The following is a 21,874-nucleotide window of genomic DNA, read 5'->3' as shown; positions in this document are numbered from 1 at the left end:
GTATGAATACGAGAAATACCAAATAAATGTACTGAAAGAAAACAAATACGAATTAAAGAATAACAGCTTTGGCAAGTGAATACAAATTGATTATTTTTTTTATTTTATTGAAATGTAATCCATGTAAAATAATATAGAATTACCAAAAAGCAAAACGAACAAAATGCAGCAGTAAAATAAAAGGGCAGACGGAAATAGGTTAAGGTTAAAATAGTTTAAAACAGGATGTATTATTAAGTGTTGGTTTGTCCCATGACACCAAAAACAATGCTGTTATATTGAAAACTAAAGTATTTCCAAAAACTGACTATTGTGTACAGAATATCTCCATTAGAATCATAAAACTTATAAATATATGTCATTATTGACACCACTCTGTTCTGTTTTATACTTGGATCAATGTATCTTTGTCTATGATGGCTCTGTCCATTAATGTCTTGTAATGTTAATGCATTATTAGATAATCTTTAAACATGCATATCCTTTTAATTTTATTACAATGACTACTTAGCAGCGGAATAATTCACTATCCTTTAAAATCAAGAATACTTATTTAATATCTCAATATAATGTTTAATTGCCTTTTTCCGTACCCTCATGCTGTCAAGTACGCAGGAGATGTCGAAAAAAAAACAATGTCCCGAGAATTTATGAAACACTCATAAAAACAATTAAATTTAAGCGATAACAAAATGTGTTTTCTCATATGATGTGATTGTATTATTAAGTGGCGTGATGTAGTACTTATTGTCAACTTGAATAAAACAATGATCATGACACTTGATGCGTTTGTATCTGATATTGTTCGCTTATTTCTAACAATAATCTTTACAAAGAGATGTCCATGTTTCCCATTCTTTCTTTATAAGTGGTCGGATGAATTACTTTCCGGCTAATAATGCTCAGTATTATAAGTATGCAACATGATTGATATAATAACTTCAACTGAAGTTACCGTTAAAATATATATACCTTTTCCTACAGCACGCTTAAATAACATTGTGTTGGTTTCGTCGTTTGTTGTTTTTGTTAATGAGAGTTTATCAGGGTTTGCCCGCGCATATTTGCTGAATTACGGGTAGAATAAATATAAATTGATTTTCTTCATCATTTATGTTTTGGTCCTTCAAACATTTTTTGCATTGGTAAGAGTCTTAACGACTGTATAAACGTGGAATTTTCAATTTTCAGCTTTACAAATATAACTAGCATTTGAAAATGTCTTATCGCAAATATTGATGATATTAAATAAATGATTTATTTTTGAACTGCACTCATACACTCCATGGTGCTGGCAACAAAATTATGGGAATTATTTATCTATTTGTTCACCGTCCAAATTGCAATTTCATTTTCATCAAAAGAAAGAATATTATACTGCTGATTACACATGAAACGGGTATCAACCGTTTGAAAATTCAAAATGTAGATAATTGTTTACCATAAACAATACGGACCTGAGAGATGGAGTGTCCCTTTAATTTCAGAGATTTTACACACTTCAAGCAAACTTCAGGCCCCAATTTCACGAAACTTCTTAATCCCTTATAACGGGATTAAACTCAGCTCATTATTTTTGTTTTTCAATAATTTTAGTAAAATGTATCTTTTCAGTGTTTTTATACTTTAGATACGAATTATCTTTATGATAATCACAATTAACCATTTTTCATTTTAATTTATTATTTTATCAAAATTCAATTTCAGTATGTATTCTGACTTATTTAAATAAGTTACTTAAGCCTGTTAAGCTTAAAACATTTCGAGAAATTGGAGCCAGATACTTAAATGCAAAGAGAGATGAGAACAATGACACTGGGAGGGAAAATCATCAATGAGGAAAAAATCTATACCCATCTTGGAAATAAATGTGACGCATATCTCAATATTTCGTACACCATCGACGACGCGTGTGTTAAAATGCGCGGTACGTTTATAAGCATTTGTAATATTTGTGTTCACCCAGATACATTAAATCCGTTGACGTCAAAACAATATATACGTCTGTTGTTTTCCCGAAGTGTTTGTATGGCTGCGAGTTGTGGTCAAATATTTCACCCTCGCTGCTACTAAAGTTGGAAAGAGCGCACAGGTTTTGTGTGAAGTATATGTAGTCTCTACCTAGAAGCAGCAGTACAGACTGGTCACTTTGTGCAATAGGGATTGCTCCCATTGAAAATTCCATTGATGTGAGGAAGCTGCAATTTTTTGGACAATTGTGTCGGTTACCAAATAAATATCTTGCAAAACAAGTATTTAATAGTAGGAAATGCATATTTAGTGGCTATGATAACCAGTCCAGGGGAACTATTCCAGAAATGTATGGGCTATAGTCAAAATATGGGCTGCTGCATATTCTGTTCAACTATTTACAGACTGGGACATTTCCACCAACGTATACGTGGAAGGCGATTTTGGATGGATTCATTAAGGCCACAGCATTTCAATGTCAATTTCAAACCTGTTGCCGGCCGTTTGTCCGAAGTGTTTTAAGGGAGAAAACTAGGTCAACCCCGTGGGAAGTTTCCAGAAGGCAACCACAATAATCTCCCTTGTGTCGCATGTTGATGTGCTTGATGTGCACCTTACTGTCCAATAACTTCATACAGCGTTGTTGTAAATGCGATTCATTGACTGAAAGACTTATTGTGCATAGATTGTGTTTTTGCTCAACCATATTTAGCACGAGGATTATGATGTGGGACTATGTAATGTCAAAATATAACACTAGAACATGTATTGGATTGCGGATGGAAAGCCATGCCAATCAATGCGTACAATTGTTAACACTTGCAGCAAATTTACCAAGTGATGTATATCTTGCAAAAAATATTTGCACCATGGGCAAGTAAAATATTGTTTAAGTCGAAATTAGAAAGCCAATAGGCAGTGTTTATCAACACTACAGTTTGCATACCAAGTAACTTCGTTTTCGGGCTAGGCCTGCATTAATGTGTAGATAACACTTCATTTTGTGATGTCTTTCATAATTATATTGATGAAAAATATGTTAAATGATTGACTTATAACTTAAGTGTGATGCAAAGGTGGATTCTAAAATTTCGCTTTCGGTCTAGCCTTCGCCTAATAATTTTGTATCTGAACTATGTTCTGCGTACCATTGCATGTGTGTGCGTGCGTGTTTGTGTGTGTGTATGTGTGCGTGTGCGTGTGTGTGCGTGTGTGTGTGTGCGTGTGGGTGTGTGCGTGTGCGAGTGTGTGTGTGCGTGCGTGCGTGCGTGCGTCCGTGAGTGCGTGCGTGCGTGCGTGTGAGTATCATTGTATCGTATTTTGTTTTTCAAGTGTGATGTTCTTTGCTCCTCATTTATTGGAGGAAAATAAAATATCTATCTACCCACAAAGGTCACTTATATTGTAAGCATTTTGAATGAAAATGTTGTAGACAGCAGTAAAAAAATTCAGAATCATTGGAACGTTCACACCAACCAGCAGATGAAACTGTGCGGAATATGCGTTTGAAATGATGACAAAGTTTGAAAATACCAGCTCGAAGATCATGAATGTATCTTATTCATGTAATTGCTTCATCTTTTGGTGATTGTATCAGTTAAAGAAAGTGGTTCTTAAACTATAAACTTAAATGATATTTGGTGATTTTGAATACTACTAAGAAGGTATATCAGGCCGATATTTTTAAGACACCGTTTTCGCGAAACTGTTTGAGCATCCAAGCATCCATACATTGCTAAGTGGATTCTGATTGATTATGGTCTATGTATAACAGGTTTTTTTACACTATGGTTTAAGTTTGGAAATATATGAATTTTCATGGCTGTTTATATTTTTGAAATGTTTGGCCCTCTTTGTTTGTGTCGAAGTATTTCAACAAGTACACATAGCATTTTCTAAACCGTTTGTGTTGCTATGTGTTTAAAGGTGGTCATATATTGATTGATGCACGTTTAATATGAGTAGATAAACGTGTTTACGTTTCGATATAAACATGCTTCGAGGTTTTTTAGTTAATACCGTAGGACTGTTACTAGTTCTTCACTCGAGGCTTTGTATTTGTTGAAAAAAGATTTGAAAATGAACGAAAGTCAAGAAAACAATTTGCAATACATGTCTTGTTCCCACCTATTCTAACCATGCATTGAATTTTCAGAGGGCTTTTGCTTAAAGCCGGTTTTCAATTTCTTAACCATATGTATTTTTCCATTTTCCACGTCGTGAATGGAAATTGTCTTCGATATGCTTCGGCAAAACGTAAATGTTACCGTTAACTTAATTATCAGTCGTTCCGGATGTTGGTATATCAATGCGGGTCGATATCGGGGCGATTGGGCAAATATGAAAGGCATCAGTCGTTCAGGATGTTGGTATATCAATGCGGGTCGATATCGGGGCGATTGGGCAAATATGAAAGGCATCAGCCGTTCCGGATGTTGGTATATCAATGCGGGTCGATATCGGGGCGATTGGGCAAATATGAAAGGCATCAGCCGTTCCGGTTGTTAGTATATCAATGCGGGTCGATACCGGGGCGATTAGGCAAATATGAAAGGCATCTGCCGTTCCGGATGTTAGTATATCAATGCGGGTCGATACCGGGGCGATTAGGCAAATACGAAAGGCATCAGCCGTTCCGGATGTTGGTATATCAATGCGGGTCGATATCGGGGCGATTGGGCAAATATGAAAAGTATCAGTCGTTCCGGATGTTGGTATATCAATGCGGGTCGATATCGGGGCGATTGGGCAAATATGAAAGGCATCAGTCGTTCCGGATGTTGGTATATCAATGCGGGTCGATATCGGTGCGATTGGGCAAATATGAAAGGCATCAGTCGTTCCGGATGTGTGTATATCAATGCGGGTCGATATCGGGGCGATTAGGCAAATATGAAAGGCACCAGTCGTTCCGGATGTTAGTATATCAATGCGGGTCGATATCGGGGCGATTGGGCAAATATGAAAGGCATCAGTCGTTCCGGATGTTTGTATATCAATGCGGGTCGATATCGGGGCGATTGGGCAAATATGAAAGGCATCAGTCGTTCCGGATGTTGGTATATCAATGCGGGTCGATATCGGGGCGATTGGGCAAATATGAAAGGCATCAGCCGTTCCGGATGTGTGTATATCAATGCGGGTCGATATCGGGGCGATTGGGCAAATATGAAAGGCATCAGCCGTTCCGGATGTTGGCATATCAATGCGGTTCGATACCGGGGCGATTGGGCAAATATAACATCCTGCATTGTTTGTGTTGTTGGGTATTTTGAGAAAAATAGATAATTGGTTGACTCACGTTTCAATTACGTAAGTTATAATTTTTCATTACAAATCAAATCAAAATACGTGCAATGATCAATCACTGGAGAGTTTTTCATTAGCAGTGCGAAACCTCCACTTTGTCTTATATAATTGACAAACAAAGAAGACAGAAACAATTGATAAAAATAGGATTTCTTTAAGTCTATATGACTTTTTATTTGGTGTCAAATCATATGAGAAACCGGGATAAAGAGAGATAACTTTTAGTTCCATACGCGATAACGCTGTCAAGGTACTCCATGCCAGCTAGTTTTGTAATTATAAGATGCACCTAGAAAGGCTTCCAATCAATATTTAATGATAGTTCAATACGTGTTCCCAATTTCAGGACATGTGGCAAAATCGGACTTGTCATGTATCCTACCCGGCTATTTATGGGAGTCTACCTTTTATGTACGACGCCACCGGAATACCCATGAGCGTCGGCGCCGGTAAGAGTCTTAGACGCGTTATATTGTTGAGCAAAGAGCACAGTCTATCCGGATTTCTTAACGTGCGCCGTCGTATTGAACTATCACAGCCTTATTTAACGTACCTCGCAGGAGACGGCTAGTAAAGTTTAAGCGTGGAACCGGGATGAAACCTGCGACACCTATATTGATGGTCGAGTGTGCTAACATTTGACGACGGATTCGCCACTGGTTATCTATGTATTTATGATTGTCATGATCACACCGATGATTGCTAGATGATGGAGTCAGATACCTACTTTACCTGCTAGACGAGGGAGTGGAGTTGTGTGTTCATATCGACAACACTGAAGGTAAATGTTAATCTCAGCTCATTTCCATCACCGTACATGTTTGCTCTTAAACGTTTCCGGTGAGTCCTTTTAATGCAAAATAATAAATTGAAATTGGTTTTGTACAATAAAGATCAAAACCGAATCCTAATGATAAATGATTGAGCTATTTTTAAACATCCTAGCTAAAGGGGATTTTGCGATGTCTTTCTTATTGTTTTCAATAAATCGAATGTACTTCGTGCGTAGATTCTTTGCTTAATTTAAACTCGGCTTGAGTAAACATAATGCTATAGTAAATTTATAACATAATTAAAACACTGGCGAAACCTACCAACACTTTTGTCAATAATGAACGCAGATCTCCATCACCGAAGTGCAGTGAGTGTTCACATTGTATTTTCAACCATATACTTCCTTTTGATATTTGACAAGTACGGTAATTTAAACAGTTATTGAGTAATACAATGTCTTCTTTAAAATTATTTATAAAGTAAACTGAAGGAATAATATCGTAGTTGTTCATACTAATTTTTAAAGCATATTGAATTATTAGCTGCATAAAAAACAATTGTTATAAATGTTCGATATATTTAAAAAAAAACAATAGACAATGACCAATCAATTAAACACTTCGTTTAAAGTAAAGAAAATTAGAATTTTGTCGATCATGTTTTTGGTTGCAAATTTCGAAAGATATCGCGAACTGCGTAATTAAGCTTTATTAAGGTGATCTTGTTTAAGGACCGCACGCTTTGACGTGAGAGGGATCCTTATCTGTGCATATTATTAATTTGTCATTCAAAAGGACTAGACGAAATTCTTATAGAGGTTTGTTCAACTTTCTTAAGTATAATTTCTTAATTTGTAAACTATTGAATTAGAATATACGTGTTGATTTATACTGAAAGTAAAATATAAATGTGAACAAATATAAACAGTTACTCCGCCATCTTCACAATGTTTAAGTATGATACCATTTAATTATTAGATGCTGCACCCACTGCATTGTACTAGTTGATGTTGTTATTGTTTTCGACCATGAATCAATAAGTGATGTCCTAACCTTTCATTAATTCATTGTGATTTAAAGGCGATCAGGCGAATACTAATAGTGTATGCAATATTAATTAACCAGTGATACGATGATTGATACCCGACACCTGTTTATCACGCATCTATGATTTTTATTTTTCAGGCTATGTTATTCCTCTTGTTTCTACACCTGGTCCTGGCACCAGGCGTGGTATACAGGTAATAATGTATGCTACGTATCGTACTTTGTTTGGGTAGATATATGTATTGGTTATTGACAAACCCCCTTTCTTTAAACCGTTCGTTGAGTTGCAAAGAATACCTATAAATGGGGCGGCAGGAACACACATGGGATAAAGACAAAAATGCAAAAGTTTGTAGTCTCCATAACACCCCTGCGCGAGCGAATTCTGTACCTGGGGTCGAGGATTACTGCGCATCAGAAATACTTAAAACTTGTGTGTATCATATATAATATATCAGGGAATGTTTTTAGCAAAATCGGTTTAATGCAGATGACAAAGGGTTTGATTTGGAAATAGTTTGCTTAATAAAAATGAGATAATGGCCCTATACGAAATGAAGGAAGTATAATGTTTCTTCCGAAGTTGACAAAAAAAAACTGCGCTAAACATGAGAGAAAAAAGAAACATACATCAGATCATGAATATTGTCTGTGTTATCAAATCAATAGAAATGAATTAATTTTAAAATCATCAGTATTTTTATTCAACGAATGACCTGATAATATAATCTTTTAGTGGTTTGCCGCCTTTGCAACTTTTAGTGGTTTGCCGCCTTTGCAACCGAGCAAATAACAAAAGCTGTTAGCTGTTTTGTTGCCTTGTGAATATAAAGTATAATATTGTAAAATAAGAGACATATTCACGGAGCCAAGGACGTGTGTCATATTTTGTAGTGTAAGTTTAATCAATTCATCTCGCGGTCACGTGACAACCACAATGGCGGCGCCCATTCACTCTTTGGAATTGGCATTGTCCATACCGACAAATAACACGCGTTTGTTATGCAAATGCGAATTTGGTTAATTCTAAAGGGCGATATAATTGTCTGCATTGTTCATAATCAATTTGAATGTATTCGTATAACGTTTAACTCGATTATCTCTTCTCAGCACGTACTATCTCTCCTTTCCAAACCGAATCACACCTGGAATGGACCTAGATCTCCATGCTTTGATCACAAATACGGCCCAGCCAGTAGATATGGTCGCAGTTCTGATGGACAATTCGTTGAAAGAGTATACACACACGAGTAGAAGACTTCAAGCTGGTATATATTATACTCTATATGCTACGTTATATGACTAAGTATGTAGTTTGGGTAAAGACGACAGGAAAGTCACTGAATAGTCTTAGTTAACAACTTAGGGTCAACCCGAGTTGTCAAACATTACCGAACTCGCTTTTTATAAGCACAGGATTAAGGCATATCGGACTTCCTCGGCCATTTCCGTCATGCGACGAGCCTTTGAACTATGCCAGTGCAATAGTAAACGTAGTTCGTGAAATCGAAAATACTCTGCGATCTGCTTGCTGCGTTGTTAAGTGTAAAGAATTCTAAAATTGTAAACCGAGGTTGTTTTCGATGGAAAATGGCCGAGGTGCTCCGATTGAACTGACACTTATCAAGAAACACAACACGTGAAAAGACAGCAAAGAAATACTGGACGTGAATCATTAGCGACACAGAACATGTTTGGCTGTTTTTTTTTGTCTGTATATAATGTACCATGTTTTATATTAAAATTGAAATGATGATGAGCCCCGCCACCATTGTATTTTTCTATGTTTCATATCAGTCATTGTAAATATCTGTATCGTGGTGCAGTGGGTGTTTTCCCCTATTGCAGTATGAGAGGACCAGAGGTCGGGTTCTGCCACTAGCACAATAAAACAGCTTTTCTTTATTTCTGTTTTGCTTAACTATTCTAAGAACAGGTCAGCTATATTACTCACTTCTATGGCGTCGGCGTCACACCCTTGTTACGGTTTTGCTTTTAAACGTTTCTAGATACTTTGAGCCTAGAGCAAATTATTGGCCTTTATTATTCGACTTGGAAATTCTGGTTAAAGTTTTGCAAATAAGCACACATACGTTACTATCTCAGCAACTACCTGATGCATTGCGTTGAGACCCAATGGCCCACAACTTTTCTACTTACCTAGATTGCCAAGTTCGATAGCTGCATTTTGCAAATGAATATGGTCATTAGAGAGTATTTTAAAGTCGGAAAACTTTATTAAGTTAAATTTAGAAGTTTTACGATTACGTCCCCAGTACTGACGCTTATGGGCCTTGAAATGAGTTGTTAAAATATGTTCCAATATTTTCAAACACTACGATTTCTTTTCAGTGGCAATCAAAAGGCTTATTCTATTAATATAGGGGTATTGAAATGGTGAACGTATTTATTGCATATTAGGAACACTCTTTTATAGTGACATAAAAGCAATATTTCCAATTGTTTAAATTATTTCGAATTTCAGGTTATCCGGAGCAGTTAGCCATGCAGGTATGCTATACGTGTACCTCCTTGTCCAAATGATCACTACTGCCGGCGTTAAATGCCACCATTTGGCAGATTGTATTTCGGCTCCACGTCGTAGTTTTTGTCCTTTACTGGTCCGTTTGACATTCAATATGACTATGTAGTTAGACTAAAGGTTTGGGTTGTGTAATGGATGTTAAAAGTGATGCCCCTATGACTACTGTATAGTATAAAGCAAACAACCATTGCTATTTTCACAATGCAAATTTTTAGTGTGCTTTAAAATAAACCCTTTTCCACAATGCTTTCATTTTAACAGTAAATATGCAGGATGAGATTTTTATGTCATTAGATTCTATCATCTGCTGTATTACGCATTGACATATAGTAAAACAGTAGATAAACAATTAAGATTGACCCATTCCTAATGAGTCTTGCCCAGACCATTGCGTTTAGAGTATGTAACACATATGTTTTAGAAATCAATAAGATATTGTATATAAACCATACTGTAACACACATTGAAGGTTTACTGAAAATAGCAAATTTGTCTAGGGTTAAGGTCAGAAAAGCGGTAAGGCATTCTTTAGACGTTAGTACCACAAGGTGCCCACGAGACCTTATACTGTTATTGCACACTTGTGTATGTACTAACATACGTATCAAAATGTTTTAAGGTTCCAACAGATCTCCCTAAAGGTCAATACAGAATGAAAGTGACAGGAACCGGCGGCCTAACTTTCCAAAACGAGTCGCGGTTGATATATGATGACAGCCTGTTGGTGTACATTCAGACAGATAAGTCACGTTACTCGGCAGGACAGCAAGGTCGTGTTATTAAGTTTTCATTCTTGTTCCCTTTTCAGACAATTATTATAGATAAGATTTGTACATATTAGGCTATATTAAGTCCAAATAGAATGTAAAATCCCTATCTGCGATGTGTCAGTACAGGCGCGGCATTTTATTTAGGTCACAACATTTCAGAAAATCAGACATCTGATATTGATTAAGAGTTCATAGAATGTATTTAGTTGAACTTAAAGAGGCTTAATTGTTTATTCCTTCATTCAATATAGATCCAAAACACATGACAACACAGTATATATTACAATTATTAACATATGTAAGGTTTTAATTGTAGTGAAATACCGTGCAGTATTTCTGTTGCCGAATGCAAAAGGATACACTGGTTCAGCAACTATTTCAATATACGTAAGTCCTAACGAGTGTCCTGACCTTATGTTCAATGATACTTAAGCAGTCTTTAACAATTTAAAACAATTCAATAACTTTATTGACTCCATAATAAGTGGATAGAAAAGCATAACAGTAGTACATTCATACATGGTAGGTGCAAATAACTGTATGCACAGAAAATGGTATTACATGTCATAAGGAACACACTTAATACAATTATTCATCTACAAGGATAGAAAAAGGCAAAAAAACATGTTCAGAGATAAATATGCACAAATAAACAAATAAATGTAATGCACCATAAAATGATTAAATTAATAGTGTCGAACCTTCACAAACAAAGCACAAGGATATGATTTATTAATTGGTAAATAGAAATACTTATTTACAGAGGAAGTTACCCATGATTCCCACGCTCAATACTCGTATTCGAAATGATTTATTTGCATAAAAATATAACCTAAGTCCGATTGTTTTTTAATGCTAAAATGCTATCAGGATGGTGGAAATAACCGAATCAAAGTTGTTGGTCCATTGAACATTCCAAATGGAGTGCTTGAGGAGAGGCTAACATTGAGCAACAGTCCAGCGTTCGGTGACTGGAAAATTGAAGTTAAAATGATGGTAAGATCAACGTTTGTTATATAGTTATGTTTTTTATAAAGTTCTACCAATTAATTGATATAAATGTTGAGATAACGATATCTTTACTGATAAAGTTCTTGTGTTATGCTGCAAAGGCCGATATAACATTAACGGTTCACTATGATTATGTGAATATTCAGAATTTCGGCCAGATAAACAATCTTCTATTTGATTCACATGTTAATATGTTCATAATTAGGAGGTATAGGAAATTCTAAGGGTACTTTACTCTGCAGGACAAGACCATCTCCAAAGGGTTTACGGTCGATGACTATGGTAAGTTGTTTCTTCTATTTGCATAGACAAAAATTTGTTTTAATCTATTTGTGTGGTAACATATTTATCAAACTATCCCCTATATCAGCAGTCATGTGGGTAAGTTGTTACGATACTTATGACACGTATAATGTACGATATTTGTTTTCTTTCACTCGCGTTCAAAATTCATGAATCATACTGTATAACATTTTCCGCCAATTTGTTATGGTTAACATATGTTTGTATAACGTTTCAATATTAAAACCCAAACAAAGTGTTGAATTTCTATCACCTTACTATTATTTCAGTCCTTCCGAAGTTCAACGTGGAACTTATACTTCCGGAAAAGATTTACACAACAAACACATCCATATCAGTCCAAGTGACGTCAAAGTCAGTACATACATTTGTGAATGTTAACCGCTTGGAATAAATAACTTACAAAGTAGTGTGAGGTTGTATAAGGTCAAACATGGGTTGTAACTATTATTATGATTTATGAACCATCATATGTCTAAAAGTGATTTACCAAGGCCAGTTGCTCACCTTTCCAAATCGAGTTTACGGATTTTACCCAGTACTGTTGCTTATTGTAGTATAAAACTAGCCTTGGTAAGAAACAGCTTTGCAACTGGACATAAACAAATGACAGCAGGATGTTAAAGAACAATAAATATAAACGGAAACGAAAGAAAGCTTAACGATTAAAGAACTCATTTGCAGGCAAAATATTGTCAGTTAATATTGCTGGCCAAATGGGTATGAGATAACAACATGAGATCGGAAAGTAACAAAATTCCCGCCGCTTTGAATGATGGAAGATGTCTGATACGGTTCCTCTCCATAATTTTCGGGGACACATTGACATATTGTATTTCATCTCAGTTTATATGTGTAGGTGGCCCATCCTTGGATCAATGCAGTTACCATATGTTCCAGGTTTACCTTCAATACCGACGTGTATGGATCGTGTAAACTGCAAATATATGACGAAAACAATTTACAACACTTCTATGAACAAATAAGAGAGGTAATTTTACGCTAAATTCTTGCACGGTACTCTAAAAAATTCATTAAGTAATGTCATTTATTATAATGGTTTATAATCAAACGGTTTTGCATAGCATGAAATTAGCATACACATTTGTTTAGCTTTAAATCATTTTATTGGACCTATTCGCGTATGTGAAATGTCTATCTTTACTTTTTAGATAATAGGAAACACATCATTCACAATACCCATGTCGGATATTCGATCTCAAAGTTTAATGTATGGAAGTATCAAAATCCGTGCACTTGTCACCGATAATGCAACAGCGCTAACAATGGCGACGGAAAAAGACCTGCCAATTGTTTCTCCTATAACGACAACCACTACAACTACAACAACAACTACAAGATTGAACAGATTCTCCATCGCGAAGGATTCGTACCAGGAGTCAATTATTCTACGATTGTATGTAGTCTTTTTACTCGAAAGTGTGTTTGTTAAGTCTAGACATATTTCAGGGAAAATAATGATTTTATTTCATATAGCCAGGTTGAAGATTGAAGGAAAATTAATATGGATAAATGGAAAGCACCGTCCAGTAATCGATTTATTTATAAGACACAGATATTAAGCCACTCACCAAAAGCACACTTAATAAATTGTTTGGTAAGTAAGAGGTAAAGTATTTTGTCTGCATTTTATAGATGTGACGTCTGTGCCTAGAAACAGTGGCAGTATTCAAAAAATGTACTAGGGATGTGACCAGTTTAACACCTTTGTTTTGAAACACCAAATCCAAAGCTGCGATTCTTATGTTTTTTAGGTTCGTCTTACAAACAATGCCGACTCGCCAGGGACGGTTGGACAAATGCGAGTAAACGCCACACTGTATAATGCAGCCCGGAAGCAATGTAGTACGTGGTTCTATGTTGAATTTACCCAATCGGACATATCTTTCACGACACAACATACAGAGCATGGATACGCTTTATTGTCATTTCCCGTACCTACGATTACTGAAAAGATCGAACTGCAGGTATAGATTGTTTAAAGTGGACTTGTTTAACTGCATGACTTTCAGGGCGGTCTTTTCATAATTCGCACCATCAAACATTTCAAGCATTCAATACGTCATTGACTTTATATTTAGTTCTCATATACAATATCTCAAACATGGTTTAAAAGTATATCAGTAAAATTGCAACTGTTTCTCTCCCAAGGTTTCAGCCGCGGGCGTTAGTTTCTCAGAAACCCTTTATGCCATTGCTAAAGGTAATGACCCGATGTTACGCATCGACATAAGCAACCCGGATGTAAGGGTACGTAAAATTGGTCCTACCTTAATAACTTTGTTACAATCATTAAGCATTTTTATACAGTTCATGCTTTTACACTCGCCCCAATTACTCGAATCTACTTAAGCCGAACAGGCTTAAGTAGCCTATTTCAACTAGCCAAATTAATACTTAATTTGAATTTTGTCAATGAAAAATGTTGTATTCTGATTTACATAAATTCCTATCTTGAATATGAAAACTCTTGAAGATGTACATATTATGCAAATTATTAAAAACAAAAATAGTGAGCTTAGCTTGATCCTGTTATAAGGAACTATAGACGTTTCGAAAAAAAATTGGCGTGCGCTGTTAGTTAGTTTGAAACATGCAGTCATAAATTGTTTAATTCATTAACTATAGCAAATTAAGCCAAACAGTAAACGCACAGTGACAGGGTTAAACCTATAATGATAATAAACAATAACAAAACACGAGATTGTAAATTTATTGTGTGTGTTTTCTTCACTATAATACTTGTACTAATTTACTGATAAAATGCAAGTATGTCACTTTCTACGAAGCTAAAATTAACATTTAGTTGCTTGTCTTTTCATGGCTATAATTGTATTAATAGCATAAACATTTAGCGAAGAAAAGACCTTTCTAAACTATTTTAGGCTGGACATGACCTCGTTGTGACGGCAGAGGCTAATGTTCCAATAAGTGGCGTGCTGACACTTGAGGTAAGCTCGGCATTTTAGTTCCACAATTACATATATGTTATTGGTGGGCGACCAAAATTGGTGTCCTAAGGTGAATCAGAAAATAACCAAAACAAGACATTTTAAGATTAAAGGAATTCAAGAATTGCATTAACATTATTCCTTTGACATGTTAAAAACTGTCATGAATGTAACCCTATATTTTTTTAATATATAGTTTTAGCTGTTAAATGAATTAACGCATACGGTATTGTGAGACTTTGAGGTAAGTAATAATCTACCAGGCAGATCGTCAAAGTTATCAGATTACAAAAGAAGCACACAATGCTTAGTGATTCGCTTCATCACACACATGACAAGACAAACATAGTATCACTACTTTTAGAATTTTCAGGTATTTCTATTGTTGAGTTGTATATAATAGTATTGCGACCGCAATTTGTTTTATATATATCTGTATAACCTCTAAATGGACTTGATGTATTTGGACACCGATGATGCCTACAGTGTCAGCCGGATTTAGCACTAATGCGATTTTTGTCATAAACATGTGTTAAATGTCACTTATTGGTTTGCTGTTTTGTCCAAAAATTCTACTTTTCCTATTCGCCTTCAATGTCTTGGTTAAGTGTGATTAAGCTTTGTACGAGAATACACCAACCTATGTGACGTACCCCGCAAATGTTGCATGTGCACAATATATCGACATGACGCTTTAGAAATATCTAAATATGTAGTTCATACCTATGTTTTAATTTAACATATTCAAACATGAACACAATATGTATGCGAAAAACTACAGAAACAAGCTCAGTAGCATAAAGTTAAAACATAAACCCGGTTTAATGGCACTGGGTAAACGCCAAAGACATTGAACATGAAATCACAAACAAGAAACATGGAAGAACAGCATTAAACTCCACAAACAGCACATTGCATACATACTAAATATAACAAAACTAGGTATGTTTATCAAGGATTGTTAGGTAAAAGAGAACACAAACACGAGAAAAACATTAAGGTGAATATCAATATTGTACAAACAAATTTTAATCCGACTTAAACTTTTACTTGAACGATTATGCATACAGCTAAACATATGCATACACGTTTACGTATACATACACGTACATGTAGTGTTTCGAATCCCTTTTGTTGTATGTGTTGGCTTCTCACTGTATAACAAATGTGTTTTAAACAAGGCGATATATTGGTCTTTCGATTGTAGATGTACAGTAGAGGGGACATGGTGGCGTTTATGCGATCATCTCTATCACGTGCCTCCTTTGTGGCATTCAATGTACACCTCACTGAAAAAATGGTTCCGCATGCTGTCATAATAGTGTCACATATAACTGCTACGGGGGAAATACTATCAGATAATGCAGTTGTTTATGTCAGTGGAAGTCCCCTTGCTAATCAGGTACTGCCTTTTTACTTCCCTTTGAGTCGAATTAGTTATTTTAAAAGATTTTTTATAATTATTGTCAGGTGACCGATAAAGTAGCATTATATATGATTTGACACATGTATCATTCGAGTATTTATATTTTTTCTAGATGGTGCGACTTATTATTGTTACTTTATTTTGTTTTCGTCTCAGATACTTATTTTTTAATCACCCTCGTTTATGATTTCAAATATAAACCAATCAAAGCTTGATGTAGACATGTTCTTTCCATATTCTCTTAATTCAATAGTTCATCTATTCATCATATATTACGGAAATGCCCCAGGTGTCCGTGTCTTTTAACACAACGAATGCTCAACCAGGTCAGCCCATTGCAATGACGTTTCGAGCTGCCCCGCATTCAACGGTGTATTACATGGCGGTGGATGAACGGAACCAACTTCTTGCAAGCGGAAACGATATCGACAGCTTTGAGGTTTGTAAACATTCTTATTTCTGATAAAATATAATCAATATTATAATTTTTGAACATTGTGACTGACAAATACTATGTAATTTACAGCGAATATGCAAGATGTATATACTCCCAAAATAACAGTTTAAGCAGATAATTGTGCTGAATTTTAAACACATATCAAGACATAAATTATACTTTGGTGTTCATTATTGATAGTTTTGCTAAATTTCGAACACTATGAGTATTTTAAAGTTAAAAAAGAATACATGTATTATAGTAAACAGGTTTTTATGGTCTTTATTGCTTATGAAAATTGCAATTACAATGACAATGTTTGAAGATAAAACGATTTCCAAGACATAGTCACTGAATAAAGACTGTTTGTTATAATGTATATGTTGTTCATCTACCAAATGTCAAGAATCGCTATAATTATAAATAAGCTGACATCTATCCTTGATGATGTTGAAAGCGTATTTATGTTACGGTCGCATATTCACCATGACGCGGCAGATTTCTATGACTTCAGGGGAATCAGACGGGTCTGCGGTTACCGTGTGTATAAGTAACATTCTATACGGGGCTTGCGCGGTGGCCTTTTTCAGCTCCAATCGCGGGACACCCGAATGTAAGGATCTGGGATACTTAAAGAACACCCAGGGATCGCCGCATGTCGTTCTTGCGGCATACCTAATTTTTGGCGATTTTTTCAGACCGTTTTGGGTTTGAAAAAGACTAACACGTACATCGTGAGATTCCATATGATTTGTAGGGCCCAAAATCTCGTTCAATATGTATGCGAAAAGCTACAGAAAGAAGCTCAGTAGCAACAAGTTTAAAAATAAACCCAGTTTAACGGCACTTGGTTAACGCCAAGCATAGAACATAAAATCACAAACAAGAAACATGGAAGAACAGCACAAAACTCCACAAACAGCACATACATACTATATATAAAAACACTAGGTATGTTTATCAAGGATTGTTAGGTTCCGCCTTGGAACGGTCAGTAAAATGTAAATTTACTGGGGGGTTGAACCAGTTTATGTTCGGCATTTGTGGGAATGCTGAGGGGACCTGAGGAAACCGTACGTTTCTTTTTGAGACATGCCTACGGGATTTCGGTCAATAAAAACTTCTACGACACATCGGAAACCGTGATCTTCGCGCTTTTAGCTCCCGGTGCGCTCATCGCACATTTTTCCCGAAATGTGCGACCTTACTAGCTCCTTATCCCGAATCTTAGGAAATGTGACCGACGTTTAACTTAATATTGAATGGGGTCACCTTTAACATAGAAGAAGTGCAACACATATGAACATAAATATTTCAACAGGTCACCGAAGATGTTCTGTCGCTTGCACAAAGTTGGATGCAAAATATAAACCAGTATCCAACCAACGAAAAAGTAAGCATATCAAAATATTATTATTGATGGCAGTATTAATTGAATAATACATTTGCAAAATAGTAACTTTTTTCACAACTGTAGTAAGACAGGTTAATATTATTATATCACAACTTCGTGTAAGTATATTACAGTAGTATGACAGATAATATGCGAAAAGATTTTAAATGTCGGAAACCCAGCATTCAGCCTATGTAAACATGGCGTAGTTGATACGGATTTCTGTTCAACTTCGTCCTGTAAAGACAGTGAATCAAGCATGAACATCCCATCACCGTGTGCGCAACTAAACAACTCTCCGGATGAATCATTTATGGGATTAATGACTGTGTGAAAAAATAATTTTAACATCAAGGACGACTGTAACATTACAAACGATCGAGTCGTCATTGAGGTAGATCAGTTGAACTAACGGTAATAACATTTTTAAATATTAAACGTAACTGATACGTTATAAATATATGTGCACACGGTCAGTGGAGGAAAGATCAATGCCTATGCAACAAGTCGTTGTTTATCGCGCTCAAGAACATACATAATAGTAACTGCTATAACTGATAAATTGTGTTTTCAAATTGCAGAGAAGTGTCAACCCGAACGACGCATTTAGATCTCTGGAAAGACGAAGCTTTCATGAAAAGTATTTAAGATATGTAAGTAATACTAAGTATGATAAACATGACTTTCATCAACTGAAAGTATATGGATAATCATAGCACATATATTACATCTGTTATAACTGGCTGAAACTGAAAGTGAAGAAAAGCACTCAAAAGACATCGCACAATAAGCCAATAATAAAAGATGAATCATAAAAATATCCAGATATTAAATTCCCGCTTTAATATTTACAAATTACATAGATAATCCTATTTGTAAATCCATTTACTTGTTGTAATAGGTTTACACCCTGTTCGGTGTATCACAAAGGACGGTATCGGTGCCATTTTGACGTTTAAAAAGCGGTTATATATGTCTTTCTTGTTTTCACAAGTGTAAACAGTAATCTTTTGTTTTTCTATCCATAAGTTCAAGCGAAAATCAAGTTCTCGTCGGAGTTATGGAAAATACGGGGACACGGACGACGGTTACATTGTAAGTAATTTTCTTATCAGTCTTTGTTCCGTCATTGTTAAATATCAATAAAATTTGCAGACTGATGGAATAACTACTTAATGATCATAATTATTCTTAGCAACAGTGTATAACAATATATATTTTTTATAAACATATATATATATATATATCAGCTGGTCCTTTGTTCGTTATTTATTGTTTAGGCTCTCTCTCTCTCTCTCTCTCTCTCTCTCTCTCTATATATATATATATATATATATATATATATATATATATATATATATATATATATATATATATATATATATATATATATATATATATAGATCTGTGTCATTTTACAGCAATCAGGAATTCATCTGTTAACAGACGCAAAAGTAATTGAAAGACAGGGGCTTATAGATCTCTTCATATTCAAAAATCCATTGACTGTGTGTAAGTTGTTTTCGTTTCATTTTGACAAAACCTTTAAAAATATTGTACTATTTATTAATCATGAATTTTTACCCCAAAACACCGTTTAAGCGGTTTATATTAAGGAATTCAATATCGTATAAAACATACCATGTATTTTACAATTTTTACAATGACTTGGACTCAATAATTATATTTAATTATATTTAATATAGGTAATTTATCAAAAAGTAATAATTTTGTAAAAAAAATCATCATTTAAAAAGGAAAGCTTCAGCCATGATTAATGGAAACACATAACTGAAACAACATCGAACAATTGATATTGGGCAATGTTGTTATATTCTTTTACAACATAGTTAACATCGACTTAATTCTGCCTTGTGTTCCCTATCAGTTATTTCCTTACACTAATTGGATAAGAAAGTGGAAACTATCAAATCGATAACAGACCCAAAGAATCAAAGCGCTTGTATTGTTAATGGTTATACACACATTACCTTCATCCTGCTATTAATAATGTTGATACACTTATATCCTGTATTGTAAGATATATCGTGAGCTTCGTGAGGCAACAAGGGTACCGATCTTCTAAAACATTTTTGTCAGGAAGGCAAATGTAGAAAAAATGCATTCCGCATTCAGCAAATAATGATGTGCTAATAATTTATTATACATAAAGACGGCCTATGCGAAACTTCATTAGTGACTATAATAAAGTAATGGCAGAAGATGACATCTCCCAAAAATACACTGGCTACCTAAAATGCATGAAAACCCTTATAAATCACGATTAATAGTTAATAGCATGCAAAACGACGTCCTTTTTAGACATGTCATAATATAAAAGTCCAAAAGGTCTCAGCTCACGGGTCAACATCCGACTATAGGGTTAAGTGGGTTATACTAATCGATACTGAAATGAAGTTTCTAATATCTAATATATTGGAATTTTACAGGGACTCTTTAACACAGTTACGATTGAGATTGTTCCCTACTTTAATGAACAAACTCCAATCATAAATTGGCAGACACAACAGAATTTCCTTATCCCCAGCCTAAAAATATTCAGTTTTTATTACAGTAACTTTTATTACAGTAAACGAACTTCATTTGTGTGATGTCTTATGTTTAAGAAATTCCCTATGAACTGTTAAAGGACACTAATTCGACATCTTTTCTGTTCTGTTTAAAGCATTTATTACACTTATCACTTAAAATTTATAATTTATTATGTTGATTATGAGTCAAGTTGGCATTGGCTGAAGATGTATTGTATCAAAGTCCTAGAGTGTTCCCATTTACGCATGCGCTGAGTTCTATGTGCATACAAGTCAAGATATTAAATCTGTTCTAAGTCGATGTATTGGTACGTAATAGGCCTGAAGTTTTCCCAGTCACGCATGCGCTGTCATCTATGTGTATGCAAGTCAAGATAAATACAAAGTCTGCACTAAGTCGATTCGAAAATCAAGATATTCCCTGAGTGGGGTAATGTTTAAATCTTTATAAAAAAAATGCAAGATTTGTCGAAACATGTTATCTAATTGAAGAATCTAAAGGTATTGTCCGGGATTCTGTTTTTAGGTATAATAACAACCACAACGACCACAACCACAACGACGTTACCTCCATGTAAGTGCTAAAGTCTATGTATTATGATTTATTCATTTCAAAAAGATAAAAAAAAAATATGTTTTTATTTTATTCGTTTGTTACATGATTAATTAAGAAATAAATTGCGGACTTGATGTCATTATTGGGGTATGAACACAATTTGGGCTGGTCAAAGTGTGTGGAGTCCGAAGGTATCCTCGATAATGAAATCAAGCCCGCAATTCATTACTTATATTTACACCTATAGTTCATTATTTTATTCAAGATTTGTTAAGAAATACTTCATTTCATTTAAGAAAACCTTTTAGTAATCCTTTTTTTACCCATTCTGTTAATAGAACCACCCGAAACATTTTGTCAAATGACGTCGCAATAACGCGGAAAAAGATCAACTACTAGTCTTGAAATTACTTTTAAACGTAAAATTTAGACACTAGTGCATATAACATTTCATGAATTTACACTTTTTAAAATGTTGATTCATTTGATGCGGGACCTCCTGACACAATACAAACAATAACAAGATACACAATTTCCATGTATATTGTTATGCGATGAATTGCGATCCGAACATATCCGAAGATGTTGCGTTCATCGGATGATAAACGCAATTGCCGAAAGACAGTTCATTGAAGGAATGGAAGTTGAGGTGTAAATATATGTTTATTAAAGAAACTTTCCAGTTTGTTATCAGTATGAACGTGCAAAGACATGTGTTGAATGAAAACTGACAGGATGGCAAAATAAAAACAGTGATAAAAAAGTGAATAACAAAAACATGACTGTAGTATAATTAATGTAGGTATTGAT

General features: G+C 34.9%; 1 protein-coding gene across 1 annotated transcript; it reads left to right on the top strand.

Moving 5' to 3' along the window:
* Positions 1–6,849: 6,849 nt before the first annotated feature.
* Positions 6,850–20,417, top strand: LOC128221608 (uncharacterized). The gene is made up of 20 exons (XM_052930213.1): positions 6,850–6,871; positions 7,239–7,294; positions 8,211–8,368; positions 9,586–9,611; positions 10,265–10,802; positions 11,286–11,411; positions 11,669–11,708; positions 11,999–12,083; positions 12,630–12,720; positions 12,902–13,146; positions 13,505–13,717; positions 13,902–14,000; positions 14,636–14,701; positions 15,909–16,103; positions 16,417–16,566; positions 17,885–17,956; positions 18,538–18,609; positions 18,992–19,051; positions 19,378–19,468; positions 20,407–20,417. The coding sequence occupies exons 11-20, from the start codon at positions 13,550–13,552 to the stop codon at positions 20,415–20,417; spliced, it is 984 nt and encodes a 327-aa protein (XP_052786173.1). The 5' UTR covers positions 6,850–6,871; positions 7,239–7,294; positions 8,211–8,368; positions 9,586–9,611; positions 10,265–10,802; positions 11,286–11,411; positions 11,669–11,708; positions 11,999–12,083; positions 12,630–12,720; positions 12,902–13,146; positions 13,505–13,549.
* Positions 20,418–21,874: the final 1,457 nt, after the last annotated feature.

This window comes from Mya arenaria, chromosome 16, assembly GCF_026914265.1.
Source record: "Mya arenaria isolate MELC-2E11 chromosome 16, ASM2691426v1".
Classification (NCBI taxonomy): Eukaryota; Metazoa; Mollusca; class Bivalvia; order Myida; family Myidae; genus Mya; species Mya arenaria.
This window is presented reverse-complemented; position numbering and strand designations above follow the sequence as displayed.

Coding starts and splice junctions, on each gene's coding strand:
- LOC128221608 (XM_052930213.1), top strand. CDS start 13,550: ATGCGAGTAAACGCCACACTGTATAATGCAGCCCGGAAGCAATGTAGT. Junction 16,567..17,884: donor ACGATATCGACAGCTTTGAG/GTTTGTAAACAT, acceptor ATATTTCAACAG/GTCACCGAAGATGTTCTGTC. Junction 17,957..18,537: donor AGTATCCAACCAACGAAAAA/GTAAGCATATCA, acceptor TTCAAATTGCAG/AGAAGTGTCAACCCGAACGA.